Source organism: Schistocerca piceifrons, chromosome 10 (assembly GCF_021461385.2).
Source record: "Schistocerca piceifrons isolate TAMUIC-IGC-003096 chromosome 10, iqSchPice1.1, whole genome shotgun sequence".
In the NCBI taxonomy this organism is placed as follows: Eukaryota; Metazoa; Arthropoda; class Insecta; order Orthoptera; family Acrididae; genus Schistocerca; species Schistocerca piceifrons.
In genome coordinates, this window is record NC_060147.1 from 111,752,093 (window position 1) to 111,765,990 (window position 13,898).

The following is a 13,898-nucleotide window of genomic DNA, read 5'->3' on the forward strand; positions in this document are numbered from 1 at the left end:
ACCATTTTGTTGATTTAAAGAGATACTGTACATTGTGGCTGTTTTTACCACCTGTAGCTGTATGTTGTAATAGTGTTTAATAATGAGTTCTTTTAAATGTGAAGTTTGCGGCATTGAGTACAGTTACCGCAAGACTCTGAAGAGGCATATATCCACAGCCCATCCACAGAAGCTGAGCGAAATGATGCCTCCTGTTACAGATAAGGAACCTTCGTGTACATACCAACGCTACATATGCGACAAGGATTTTACTTGTAAAAGTAGTTTAAAACGCCACCAACAAAATATTCATGGCCAACCGCAACAGCAAGGGTTTAAGTGTACAATGTGTGCATTTGAAACCGATTCAAAAAAGTGCTGGATCGATCATTTTCAGTCTGCACACGGATTATGTGTGAAACCAGAAGCCCTGGAATTCTCCAGTGAAGAAGAATTTTTAAAATGGAAAGAAGAAATGGAATGTGCTACACATTCCAAATTCATTAAAAGCTGTGGCACTAAATTTTACGATGAGGGCCCCACATGTTATTACGTTTGCCATCGCTCAGGTCAGTTTACCTCCAAAGGTGATGGGAGAAGACATCTGAAATTGACAGGAAGCAACAAAATTAATGGCAAGTGCCCTGCAGAGATTAAAGTGCAATACAAAGAAGGAAAATGCCACGTTACTTTTGTGTCCACTCACGTTGGTCACGATCTGGACCTAAGTCATCTCAACCTGACGGAAAAAGAACGGATGAAGATAGCTGAAGACATTGCTGCAGGAATCCCATTTCCTACTGTCCTCCAAAAAATTCAAGAAACAGTGCAGAGTTCGAATTTGGAGAGAGTGCATCTTACAACGATGCAGGATTTGCATAATATTGCAGCTGCGTATAACCTGTCTTCAAAGTCAGTCAGACATTCAAATGATGCGATCAGCGTTGAAGCTTGGGTGCAAGAAGTGCAGCAAAGTGACAATCCATGTGTATTGTTCTATAAGCCTCAAGAAACAATTAATGATCTGTACCCTGAACTGAAAAGTGAAGACTTTGCATTAATTATAATGAACAACGCACAAGGCGAAATATTAACAAAATATGGAGGTGACTGTATTTGTGTCGATGGAACTCATGGCCTAAATGGCTATGATTTTGAAGTTACAACATTACTTGTACTGGATGATATGAGGCAAGGATTTCCATGTGCTTTCCTCATATCTAACAGGAATGACTCAGATGTTTTGAGTATATTTTTCAATTGTGTTAAGTCTCAGGTTGGACAGATTTCCCCAAAAGTATTCATGACGGACCTGGCAGAATCGTATAGTATCGCTTGGAACAAAACAATGGGACATCCTGAAATGAGACTTTTCTGTACCTGGCACGTCGATAGAGCCTGGAGGGCCAATATTAAGAGCAAAATTAGAAGTTTGGACAAGAGAAACGAGGTGTACAAACTTGTTAAATCGTTAATGCAGGTAAGAGATGTTGCTGTGTTTCAAGAATCGTTGGTAAAAGCATTGCAGAAACTCAACAGCGATCCAGAGACTTCAGAATTTGGTCACTATTTCAAGACGTATTATGAAAAAAATGTGAAGTGTTGGGCATATTGTCATAGGATGCGATCCGGACTCAACACAAACATGCACCTGGAGAGCATGCATAAGACATTGAAATATATACATGCTAATGCAAAGCAGGTAAAACGTTTGGACAAAGGTATATCCGCTTTGATGTCGCTTGTAACAGCAAAGCTGTTTGACAGGCTCATTGCCAACGCGAAAGGGAAGCTAACAAGTAAAATGAAAAACATTCGCCGTAAACACAAATGCAGCATTCTGATGAATAAGGACTCAATTAGGAAGGTAGGCAGAGGTTGGGAAGTACCAGCCACAAAATCACATGAAGTTTACCTTGTACAAGAAAATAATATCTTCTGTAACTGTAAATTAGTGTGCACTGACTGTAAAGTGTGCATTCATAGGTATTCCTGCACGTGTATTGATTATAGCATTAAGTTAAATATGTGCAAGCATATACATAATGTTTGCCAACTAGACAGTACAGAACAAAATCCTTTTGAAATTTCTGAATTACAAGATGCAGTAGCTACAGATGTTGGAGATATGTCTTGCATTAATGAGAAAGAAGTGATTTTGAAGCAAGTAAGTGGAAATGCTAATTCCTGCACCCCAGAAGCATTGGCAGAAGAGAAGAGAAAAATTATTTCTAGGTTTTCAGAAATTGTTTCTGGTATGTCAGCTACTGAAGTTCAGCTGGCTAACAAAATGGTGACTTCGTTGAAGGTTAATGTAGGTGCTGTTCGCACCAATAGTGGTATCTCTTTCATTAGCCCACAAAGAAGTCTCAAGAGGAAACTTTTGCCCCAGAGGAGGCTGTTTTCAACAAAGAAGACAAGTTCCTCAAAACGCATATCCATGGCAGTTCCTAATGCAGAAGAAACCAACAACATCCTGAGAACACTTCTGGATGAAGATTTATAGCACATTAGCTAGCATGTTGGTCTCGTATTGTGGAACATGTTGGTTCTCTTCTGTGTCCTGCCATCCAGATTTAGGTTTTTTATTATTTCCCTAAATCACTGAAGGCAAATGCTGGGATGGTTCCTTTGAAAGGCCAAGGCAGATTTTCTTCTCTGTCCTTGAAAGTGCCACAGCTTGTGCTCTGTTTCTGATGACTTCACTGTTGACAGGATGTCAAACATCAATCTTCCTTACATCTTCACCATCCTCTGGTATGGCAGTTCTGCTGATGTTTGGGATATTATGCACTGCCAGGAACTGATGCTGCTTTTGCCACCAGCCTAGAATGGTAGCATTGCTAGGCCACTCCGCTCCCAAGCCGAGCTGGGCAGTGATGACTGTGATTCAGGCTCAGTGTAATACCTGTTGATGACTATGCATTTGTCACCCATCCCTAAATTAAAACAGAGTAAGTTACAATCATCAACTTGTAATATATATTTATTTTTTATCCAGCTAGATGAGTAACACACATACAACTGTTAAACAGGTTAAATATTTTCTTATTCTAGCTGGGAAAATATCTACATCTGATTGTTCACAATCAATTTTCCTGATAATGTAACTCATTTACCTAAAAATAAATTTCATAAATAAATATTATTTCATGATCCGTATAAACACATGGAGGTGGAATTAGGAATGAGTGGATAAGTCATTCTGATATACAACTCAGCTGAAAGCCTTTTTGATTCCACTTTGTAGTATATATTTTACTTTTTTTTTAAATCCCCTATTTCAAAAGTTATCTGTAACCAAATGTCTCATATTCCAGAATGTTTTATTTTTAACTGGTTGTTATTTCCATAATACTGGCACATAGTTTGTACCCCTAATTTATCAGGGAACAAAAATGCCTTTTGTATTTGGAAACAAGTAATAATTTCAAACTTGTCATTAATCCAAGTAACATCCTGACACAGATGCTAACAGAGTAGATACTAAGTCTCACTGGCTGTCTGCTGGATGCAGATATTGATTGATTGTTTGAATGGGGAGAGGGATCAAATGGTGATGCCATCAGTCCCAAGTTCCAAAATGTCAGAGGCTGCGGGAGCAAAAAACCAACAGCACAGTCTAGTCGATGGCAAAAGAAAACAGTCAAAGATGCAGAAGGAACCCTGGGGTTGCAGGAAGAATAAAGAACAGGAGTAGGGGGAGATCATAATGTGCCTCACTCATGCTATGTGCAACAGGGTGCTGGAATCACTGCAAACCCACACCGGTCCCCACATCATACCATGACTGTGACAATCGGGACAACACCAGGGGAAGATGACACAAGAAGAGGGGGTGGGGAGGAAACAGCACAAAATTCCAAACAAAATGGAGAGAAATGGGGGCGGGAAACCTGGCCGGAATGAAGGCAATGATGAAGGCCTCCAGTTATGGAAGAAAATTCAGGTACTTAAATATAGGGGACAAACCACTTTTAGGATGATAACCGAAGACAGATGTAACTACGCAAGGTCGTCTGCTAACGTCTGTAACAATGAAGAGTGGAAGAGCATATTTAATGCGAAAGGCAAAAAGATGGGGGAGTCTAGTAAAATATGGATTACAGTGAGGGGTGGGGGGCGGGGGCAGATCATTATGGAGTAAGAGGCTTGAGTCAACCTGGTATGACCAATACAAAGATAGCAGAGGATGGTAGATCCGCTGTAGGCCATGCGGTACGAGTCCCCTTATTGCAAGAAGTTTATTGGGAAGGTGGTGGACTCAAAGAGTCAGCCCAAGACTGAGCAAAAAGGAATCTGATGTGAAGCAATACGGTTTCGCATCACACTGATAAACCATAACCTTGACACCCGAATAAAGTGGTCATTATCAATGTGGTTGTCCTTACAGCCTTTCTGAACAAAATGAACGCCTTGCCATTCCAGACTGCCCTGAAGTTCACCAGTTTGGAAGATGAGGTCACTATGAGAAATGACACCCTGAAACATATTCAAAGGCTATTGAGGAGTAATGGACATCAAAATGCACTACTCAGCCACACCAATGGCCACCTGGAATATGAGCTGTTGCTGAGAGTTCCAATGCTCCAGAACGACAAGCCACTACTCCCAGGCATACACAGGGAGGTAGCAGCTCAAGTATCAGAACTGTGATCCCTGTGTTGTCAGAGGACACAAGCAAAAGAGTACATAACACCCCAAGCACATGAAATGGGTACCATGCTAGCTGTAGAGCATGAAAAGGACAATGGCTTCAGGTAAAAAATGGAAGAGCTGGTAAGGCCACATGCCAAAGACTTCATGTATGGTGGTGTTCCCCTTGTGGCTCACACCATGGAGACCAAATTTAGAGGAGTTCAAACTCCAAAGAGGGACCAAACACTCCAAATAGGAAAGTGAAAAGCAAGAAGAATAAAACTGTAAGAGATAGCAAAAAACCAGGATTGCCAGGCCAGTGTAAGCAAGGAAACAGAGATATAAAGAAAGGGAAGAGGGAAAGAAGTGAGGACAGGGATGGATGAGCACGGGAGAGTTAATGCAGCCTGGAAAATTAGAAAGGATTCAATTACTAGGAGCCTTATGTGCTCCATGCACAAACTCACAAAATAGTTATGACCTCACAAAGTAGTTATGACTCCTCTCACTGGGGAATGGGGACGGGGGATGGAGGGATGGATGCAGATATGGAAACATGATCCTGTGATGTTAAAGATAAATAAATAAACTTTTAAATACCTGAGTGTTAGTGGATTTGCTCCAAATATCCACTGGCCAAACTGCAAACCTGGGGTACAGAGGTCCAACTGGCCTTCCTGACAAGTCTATTTCTCATGCACCACCATCCATTGGAGCAGACAAACTATCCAACACTGTTGACACCATTATAGTGGCATGCTGTATTGCCATGCTAGGTGTCAGTCATGACAAAGCATCATAGTGTACACAGCTACTGACTGCTTACTCTAGAGTCCTGCAAATAAATATTAAATTTACTAAGCATATACGAATTCTGAGATAACTCACAACTCATCTCAAAAATGTGCATAACATAGAATCAGTCTCTTACCTAGAGTGAAACGAAATGACCGTATAGCATTTCTGTCCGGGAGATCCTATGCAGAACCATTCGGCTGCCTACAGCAAGTCTTCACCAGATGATGCCACTTTGGTGATTTGCATTTGAAAAAAAGGTAAAATGGTGATAATGGCAACACATAACCCAGCCGCCGAGAGGCTAGACTCTCCGACTTGGACAGGAATTGCACCTGAGACCCTGCGTACCTATCAGTCTCTCTAACCACACAGCTACTGGGACAGACATAGCTAGCTAAGGTGGCATGTTGGATGTGTTGCTGCCATTTTCAGTGACACTTGCTGTGTCACACAGACAAACCGACAGGCCCTGAAAGTAAATATTAAACCAGAGTGCAGACATAGTGCATTGGAACAGAACAGTAACATTGAGCATATGTGAATTTAGTGATGAGTCACAGGGCATTTCTGTATAGTGCATAACACTGAGTTAATCTCATACCTGGTGTGCTGTGTGGAAGCTCTTGCTTTCATGGTTTATCGAAAGCACCGTTCTAAACTCATTCACTGACAGGTCCTGTAAGTAAACATTAAATCACAATGCAGGCATTGAGTATTGGAACAGGAAAGAAATATTGGACATACATAAATATAAGGATGACCCATGAGGCATTTCAGTATTGTGCCTAACACAGAATTAATCTCATACCTGGTGTGGTGTGAGGAAGCTCTTGCTGCCATGGCATACCAAAACCTTGCTGATCACACTCAGTGTCAGGCTCTGTAAGTAAACAATTAAACAGTAAATCACAATGCAGGCTTTGTATATTGGAATAGGGAAGCAACATTGGGCATATATGAAGATAGAGATGTCTCACAAGGCATTTCAGTATTGTACCTAACACAGAATTAATCTCATACCTGGTGTGGTGTGAGGAAGCTCTTGCTGCCATGGCATACCAAAACCTTGCTGATCACTCAGTGTCAGGCTCTGTAAGTAAACAATTAAACAGTAAATCACAATGCAGGCATTGTATATTGGAACAGGGAAGTAACATTGGGCATATATGAAGATAGAGATGTCTCACAAGGCATTTCAGTATTGTGCCTAACACAAAATTAATCTCATACCTGGTGTGGTGTGTGGAAGGTCTTGCTGCCATGGCAACCCAAAACCTTGCTGATCACACTCAGTGTCAGGCTCTGTAAGTAAACAATTAAACAGTAAATCACAATGCAGGCGTTGTATATTGGAACGGGGAAGTAACATTGGGCATATATGAAGATAGAGATGTCTCACAAGGCATTTCAGTATTGTGTGTAACACAGAATTAATCTCATACCTGGTGTGGTGTGTGGAAGGTCTTGCTGCCATGGCAACCCAAAACCTTGCTGATCACACTCAGTGTCAGGCTCTGAAAGTAAACAATTAAACATTAAATCACAATGCAGGCATTGTATATTGGAACAGGGAAGTAACACTTGGCATACATGAATATAGAGATGTCTCACAAGGCATTTCAGTATTGTATGTAACACAGAATTAATCTCATACCTGGTGTGGTGTGTGGAAGCTCTTGCTGCCATGGCATACCAAAACCTTGCTGATCACACTCAGTGTCAGGCTCTGTAAGTAAACAATTAAACAGTAAATCACAATACAGGCATTGTATATTGGAACAGGGAAGTAACATTGGGCATACATGAATATAGAGATGTCTCACAAGGCATTTCAGTATTGTGCCTAACACAGAATTAATCTCATACCTGGTGTGGTGTGTGGAAGGTCTTGCTGCCATGGCATACCAAAACCTTGCTGATCACACTCAGTGTCAGGCTCTGTAAGTAAACAATTAAACAATAAATCAGAATGCAGGCATTGTATATTGGAACAGGGAAGTAACATTGGGCATACATGAATATAGAGATGTCTCACAAGGCATTTCAGTATTGTGTGTAACACAGAATTAATCTAATACCTGGTGTGCTATTTTGGACCTGCTGCTGCATTGGTTGACTCAAAGTTTGTTGCACATACGAACTGACAGGTACAGGATTATAAATCATGTTCCATGCATAGAACAGAAAAATTGCACTGGAGATGTGTGAAATAGAAGATATCACATGCAGTGTGGTCCATTTCATGGAATTACCATCACATACCAGGTGATGCTTGTTGCATGTCTCACTGCTGTGTGTGCCACTGTGTTTTCACTCAGTAATTCTAATGGTATACTTAATCTGCCATACAGAGAAAGCACGTTATTCTCCAAGCATTTACTCAATGCGGCATATTAAATTTTCATCAGTGTTATAGCAGCCTATTACTTGTGAGTCATCTGTGTAGAGGATGGTATCAGACTGAACAAAGCATGACATATCATTGTGTACTCTAAGTTCAAACTTATTTGCAGGTTCCAGCAATACTGATAGAATGACTGAGTGGAAATACAGCAGCACATCACAGCAAATAAAAAATAATTTAACTGTGCTAACCCAGGAATTGTTCACTTCACCACAAAAAAAGGCTGTGGAATGTTAATGTGAAATACACTATTTGATAAAAAAAATGTGTCAAAAAGATATGTGTACCAGTAATTAAAATGATATCGTGGAGTTAACAATGCAGGATACTAAGTAACAAAACAAAATCATGAACACCATAAATAATATCACTGATTAAATTTAAAAAAAATATATCTTGTGCATATTTTATTTCAATCATCACCTAATGTATTATTTTTTGGGGTTCTCAGAAAACTAATTTCCTCAATGCTTTTAGACTACAAAAAATACTATCCGAGCCATAGTGGGAGCTGAAACATAACACACAGGTTTTTCAGTGAGAGTGATACAGCCAGAGACCAGAACTACATGAAAAAACTCCACATCACATGAACATGAAATTTATAAATAAAATCTGAAAGGGGAAGTATGACAAAATAGTAATAATAATACTGAAGCACACATGGTAAGATATCTGAAGGATATTGATACTATATCATACTGTAGAAAATGTACCGAATGATAATAATGTCAAGTAGCAGCCCTATCTGTCTAAAGAAGTAACACCATATGCACTACCACAATAGATTATTGCCTTCGGTGATAACCATGTATTGTCTACCTGAAGGAGTAACTACATATGTATTATAACCTAGATTATGGTTATCAGTTTGTATAAAGAGGTGGAATTGATAGGGAACTTATGTCTCTATCTTCATTTGTATGAGGCATGTTATGTAATGATAAAATTTTGAAGTGATTTTCATGTCAGAATGTTCATACTACATCCCAATGTAGAACTAATCACAACAGATTTGGGCACATGAACATTTAAAATATTTTAATATTAAATGCAAATAGTTGCAAATTAATGGTACAGACCTCCATCCAGAAGTGTTCTCAGGATGTTGTTGGTTTCTTCTGCATTAGGAACTGCCATGGATATGCGTTTTGAGGAACTTGTCTTCTTTGTTGAAAACAGCCTCCTCTGGGGCAAAAGTTTCCTCTTGAGACTTCTTTGTGGGCTAATGAAAGAGATACCACTATTGGTGCGAACAGCACCTACATTAACCTTCAACGAAGTCACCATTTTGTTAGCCAGCTGAACTTCAGTAGCTGACATACCAGAAACAATTTCTGAAAACCTAGAAATAATTTTTCTCTTCTCTTCTGCCAATGCTTCTGGGGTGCAGGAATTAGCATTTCCACTTACTTGCTTCAAAATCACTTCTTTCTCATTAATGCAAGACATATCTCCAACATCTGTAGCTACTGCATCTTGTAATTCAGAAATTTCAAAAGGATTTTGTTCTGTGCTGTCTAGTTGGCAAACATTATGTATATGCTTGCACATATTTAACTTAATGCTATAATCAATACACGTGCAGGAATACCTATGAATGCACACTTTACAGTCAGTGCACACTAATTTACAGTTACAGAAGATATTATTTTCTTGTACAAGGTAAACTTCATGTGATTTTGTGGCTGGTACTTCCCAACCTCTGCCTACCTTCCTAATTGAGTCCTTATTCATCAGAATGCTGCATTTGTGTTTACGGCGAATGTTTTTCATTTTACTTGTTAGCTTCCCTTTCACGTTGACAATGAGCCTGTCAAACAGCTTTGCTGTTACAAGCGACATCAAAGCGGATATACCTTTGTCCAAACGTTTTACCTGCTTTGCATTAGCATGTATATATTTCAATGTCTTATGCATGCTCTCCAGGTGCATGTTTGTGTTGAGTCCGGATCGCATCCTATGACAATATGCCCAACACTTCACATTTTTTTCATAATACGTCTTGAAATAGTGACCAAATTCTGAAGTCTCTGGATCGCTGTTGAGTTTCTGCAATGCTTTTACCAACGATTCTTGAAACACAGCAACATCTCTTACCTGCATTAACGATTTAACAAGTTTGTACACCTCGTTTCTCTTGTCCAAACTTCTAATTTTGCTCTTAATATTGGCCCTCCAGGCTCTATCGACGTGCCAGGTACAGAAAAGTCTCATTTCAGGATGTCCCATTGTTTTGTTCCAAGCGATACTATACGATTCTGCCAGGTCCGTCATGAATACTTTTGGGGAAATCTGTCCAACCTGAGACTTAACACAATTGAAAAATATACTCAAAACATCTGAGTCATTCCTGTTAGATATGAGGAAAGCACATGGAAATCCTTGCCTCATATCATCCAGTACAAGTAATGTTGTAACTTCAAAATCATAGCCATTTAGGCCATGAGTTCCATCGACACAAATACAGTCACCTCCATATTTTGTTAATATTTCGCCTTGTGCGTTGTTCATTATAATTAATGCAAAGTCTTCACTTTTCAGTTCAGGGTACAGATCATTAATTGTTTCTTGAGGCTTATAGAACAATACACATGGATTGTCACTTTGCTGCACTTCTTGCACCCAAGCTTCAACGCTGATCGCATCATTTGAATGTCTGACTGACTTTGAAGACAGGTTATACGCAGCTGCAATATTATGCAAATCCTGCATCGTTGTAAGATGCACTCTCTCCAAATTCGAACTCTGCACTGTTTCTTGAATTTTTTGGAGGACAGTAGGAAATGGGATTCCTGCAGCAATGTCTTCAGCTATCTTCATCCGTTCTTTTTCCGTCAGGTTGAGATGACTTAGGTCCAGATCGTGACCAACGTGAGTGGACACAAAAGTAACGTGGCATTTTCCTTCTTTGTATTGCACTTTAATCTCTGCAGGGCACTTGCCATTAATTTTGTTGCTTCCTGTCAATTTCAGATGTCTTCTCCCATCACCTTTGGAGGTAAACTGACCTGAGCGATGGCAAACGTAATAACATGTGGGGCCCTCATCGTAAAATTTAGTGCCACAGCTTTTAATGAATTTGGAATGTGTAGCACATTCCATTTCTTCTTTCCATTTTAAAAATTCTTCTTCACTGGAGAATTCCAGGGCTTCTGGTTTCACACATAATCCGTGTGCAGACTGAAAATGATCGATCCAGCACTTTTTTGAATCGGTTTCAAATGCACACATTGTACACTTAAACCCTTGCTGTTGCGGTTGGCCATGAATATTTTGTTGGTGGCGTTTTAAACTACCTTTACAAGTAAAATCCTTGTCGCATATGTAGCATTGGTATGTACACGAAGGTTCCTTATCTGTAACAGGAGGCATCATTTCGCTCAGCTTCTGTGGATGGACTGTGGACATATGCCTCTTCAGAGTCTTGCGGTAATTATACTCGTTGCCGCAAACTTCACACTTAAAAGAACTCATTATTAAACACTATTACTACACACGAAACGCTCTTCACACGAATAGTTCACACACAGACGGTACACGATAAAACACACCCAAAACACTTTGAACACTATAAAACACTTTTAACACTTTTCACACGCAATACACGATGAAACACTTCTAACAAGCAAAACACTTCACACGCGAAATATATAAATCGGCTAAAAGAACAATGCTCTACCGCAACGTGCAGCCGAACGCGGAAACCACATGGGTCAACTGAAACGATGCCCAGTCCACGAACAAAGACTGGGAAAACCGGTGGTGAACTGGTGGCCGGTGGGGGTGAGTGGCCGGTGGTGGTGAGTGCCGGGGGTGAACCGGCGGCCGGTGGGGGTGAGTGGGCGGGACTTGTTCCGGGTGAAATCCTAGCGCTAACGTTTCCTCCGACAACATGGTGGGGAGCCGTGTGGAGTCTGTTGGGCTGCCGCCATCTTGGCTGTGAGAAGTTGGCCATGCTGGCTGTGTAGGGCGCCGGCAGTTCTGATTGGTTCTCGGTGCACGACTGTGGCGCTGGAAGCGGAGCTATCTGGCCGCGCTGCGGCGTTGTGGGCGGGACTTCCTGGCGCTGGCTATTTGCGAGGCTGGCAGTGGGAGGTTGTCGTGCTCGTGGCGCAGCAATGGGCGGAGCTTGTCTTCCATTGTTCGCGGCCGCTGGGGTTACAGACGGCTCCGGGCGCTATGATGCGACTGACCTCGGCCTGCGCGGTTTTCCGCACTCTTTCTCCTCCCGCAGCGGCCGCGTCTGCCACTGCTTCCTTTGTCTGCGGAGCTTGTTGTGGGCTGGCGAGAACTCCTGGCCGAGTTCCTTTGTAGTTGCTGCTGCACTTCCCCGCACAAACGATTTCCATAGCTCAACAGCACTGGGCAGCCACGATAGCTGGCCATGTAGGCTCCTGAGCACAGTTTGCACTTCTGGACGAAGTCCTGATGTGGCACTCCTTTTAAGTTACACTACTCCATGGAGTGCTGTTCTCTGTATTATATTCAGTAGTCCGGCACGTGGCATTAGTTTTTTACGAGGCCGGGTTCCAGGCAGCGGTAGCACTTCGGCCTTCACTTCGATGTTCCCGACCCGTGTATGCTGGAACAATTTCCTGTTCTCGGCGGTATTGCTGGCTATGACCAGCGTCAGGGGACCACTTCGTCTGGTGCGTAACGGTTTCATTTTTATAAAGGTTTCATTTTTATAAGGTCTTCCTTTAGCTCCTCTGTTTTTACTGACAACGGCAAGTGTCGAAACACTACTTTAATAGTTTTTTTTGCTGATGCTGTACGTGTAGAGGTTCCACGAGCAGTCTTCTGCTGGCGACAACACTTTCCTACAGTTTCCTTTAATTTACGTCTATGGTCACAAACTTTTTGTCTTTAATGGCCACCATCAGATCTGTTTCATAAAAACAAAGTGTTTATATACTGCAGTCATAGTGGCTGCAGTACATTAGGACTTTGTTTTTATGAAACAGATCTGATGGTGGCCATTAAAGACCGAAACCGGTAATGTGTTAACAAAAGGTTTGTGACCATAGACGTATATTAAAGGAAACTTATTACATATACGGGTCACTGTTTTTTCGAGACGATGTCGCAGCTTGTGAAACTTTCCTACAGTCTTCCCAAGTTTTAATACACACTTTTACTAGTTTATCGCCGACTGCACGGACGGTGTAGTTGTTCTTGCCAGTGATTAGGTTTATTGCGTTCAGCAATTCAGGAAAGGCACCTTTGTATTGAATCACTATCGGCGGTGGTGTCCGACGTTGTGAATTGCTCAGAGCGACTCCGACGGGTGCTGGTCCTCATTGTGGCACGGCTTCTGCCGTTTTAGTGGAATTGGTGAAGCCGTCAGCGTCCGTCGTCCTGATGTGTGCGCGTGTACTCGCTGTCTTCGGAGGCGACGGCGGCGTTGTGCTGGACTTCTTCCGGTATATTTGGGCTGATGGCACATCGTCCGACTGCGCGCGTTTCCGTGATGGCTGTTCCTTGTCTTGCACTTGTTCTTGTTCCACGAGCTCCTCCTCCATGTCTGAAGCAGGTAGCTCCGTGGCAGAAGCTTGTGCCATGAGTCCCGTTAAAAGCTGGAGACTATCTTCGCCGTCTCCGTGTGGCGTGGAGGAGTTTGTGGGTTGCTCCGTATGCTTCGGTGCTGCACTCTAGCTGTTTCAGCTTTTATCGAAACGCTTGTGTCACTACTGCCACCGCCACTCGGTTGTGCCACTGACGACTCTGCTCTCGACGTGTGCGGCCCTGCCCGCTGGAGCAGACACAGGCGTAGCTGGGCGCTCGATCACAGCCGCCTGTATTAGAGGCCGGAGTCGTCAAGCTGACAACGACGTAGCCTGTGACGTCAGTAGGCCGGCTAGCGTGACCAGCTAGGCCGAGACTAAAGCTTAGATTTCGTCGAATGGAGAAGACGTGTCTGATATAAATACGCAATCACTTTTTTCTTGTAGATTTGGTCCCTATAAATAAGACAGTAACCTAGAAAAGCTAATTTCTCGCAGTATTACGCCGACTTTATGTCGGAATTACGCATTTTATTCTCGTTTCCTTGCAACGATGAACTTTTCAATAACTC

General features: G+C 41.9%; 1 protein-coding gene across 1 annotated transcript; it reads left to right on the forward strand.

The window, feature by feature from the left end:
• The first annotated feature begins 844 nt into the window (after positions 1 to 844).
• LOC124718732 lies at positions 845 to 2,485 on the forward strand. The gene has a single exon (XM_047244349.1). The coding sequence runs from the start codon at positions 845 to 847 to the stop codon at positions 2,483 to 2,485; it is 1,641 nt and encodes a 546-aa protein (XP_047100305.1).
• The last annotated feature ends 11,413 nt before the right edge of the window (positions 2,486 to 13,898 follow it).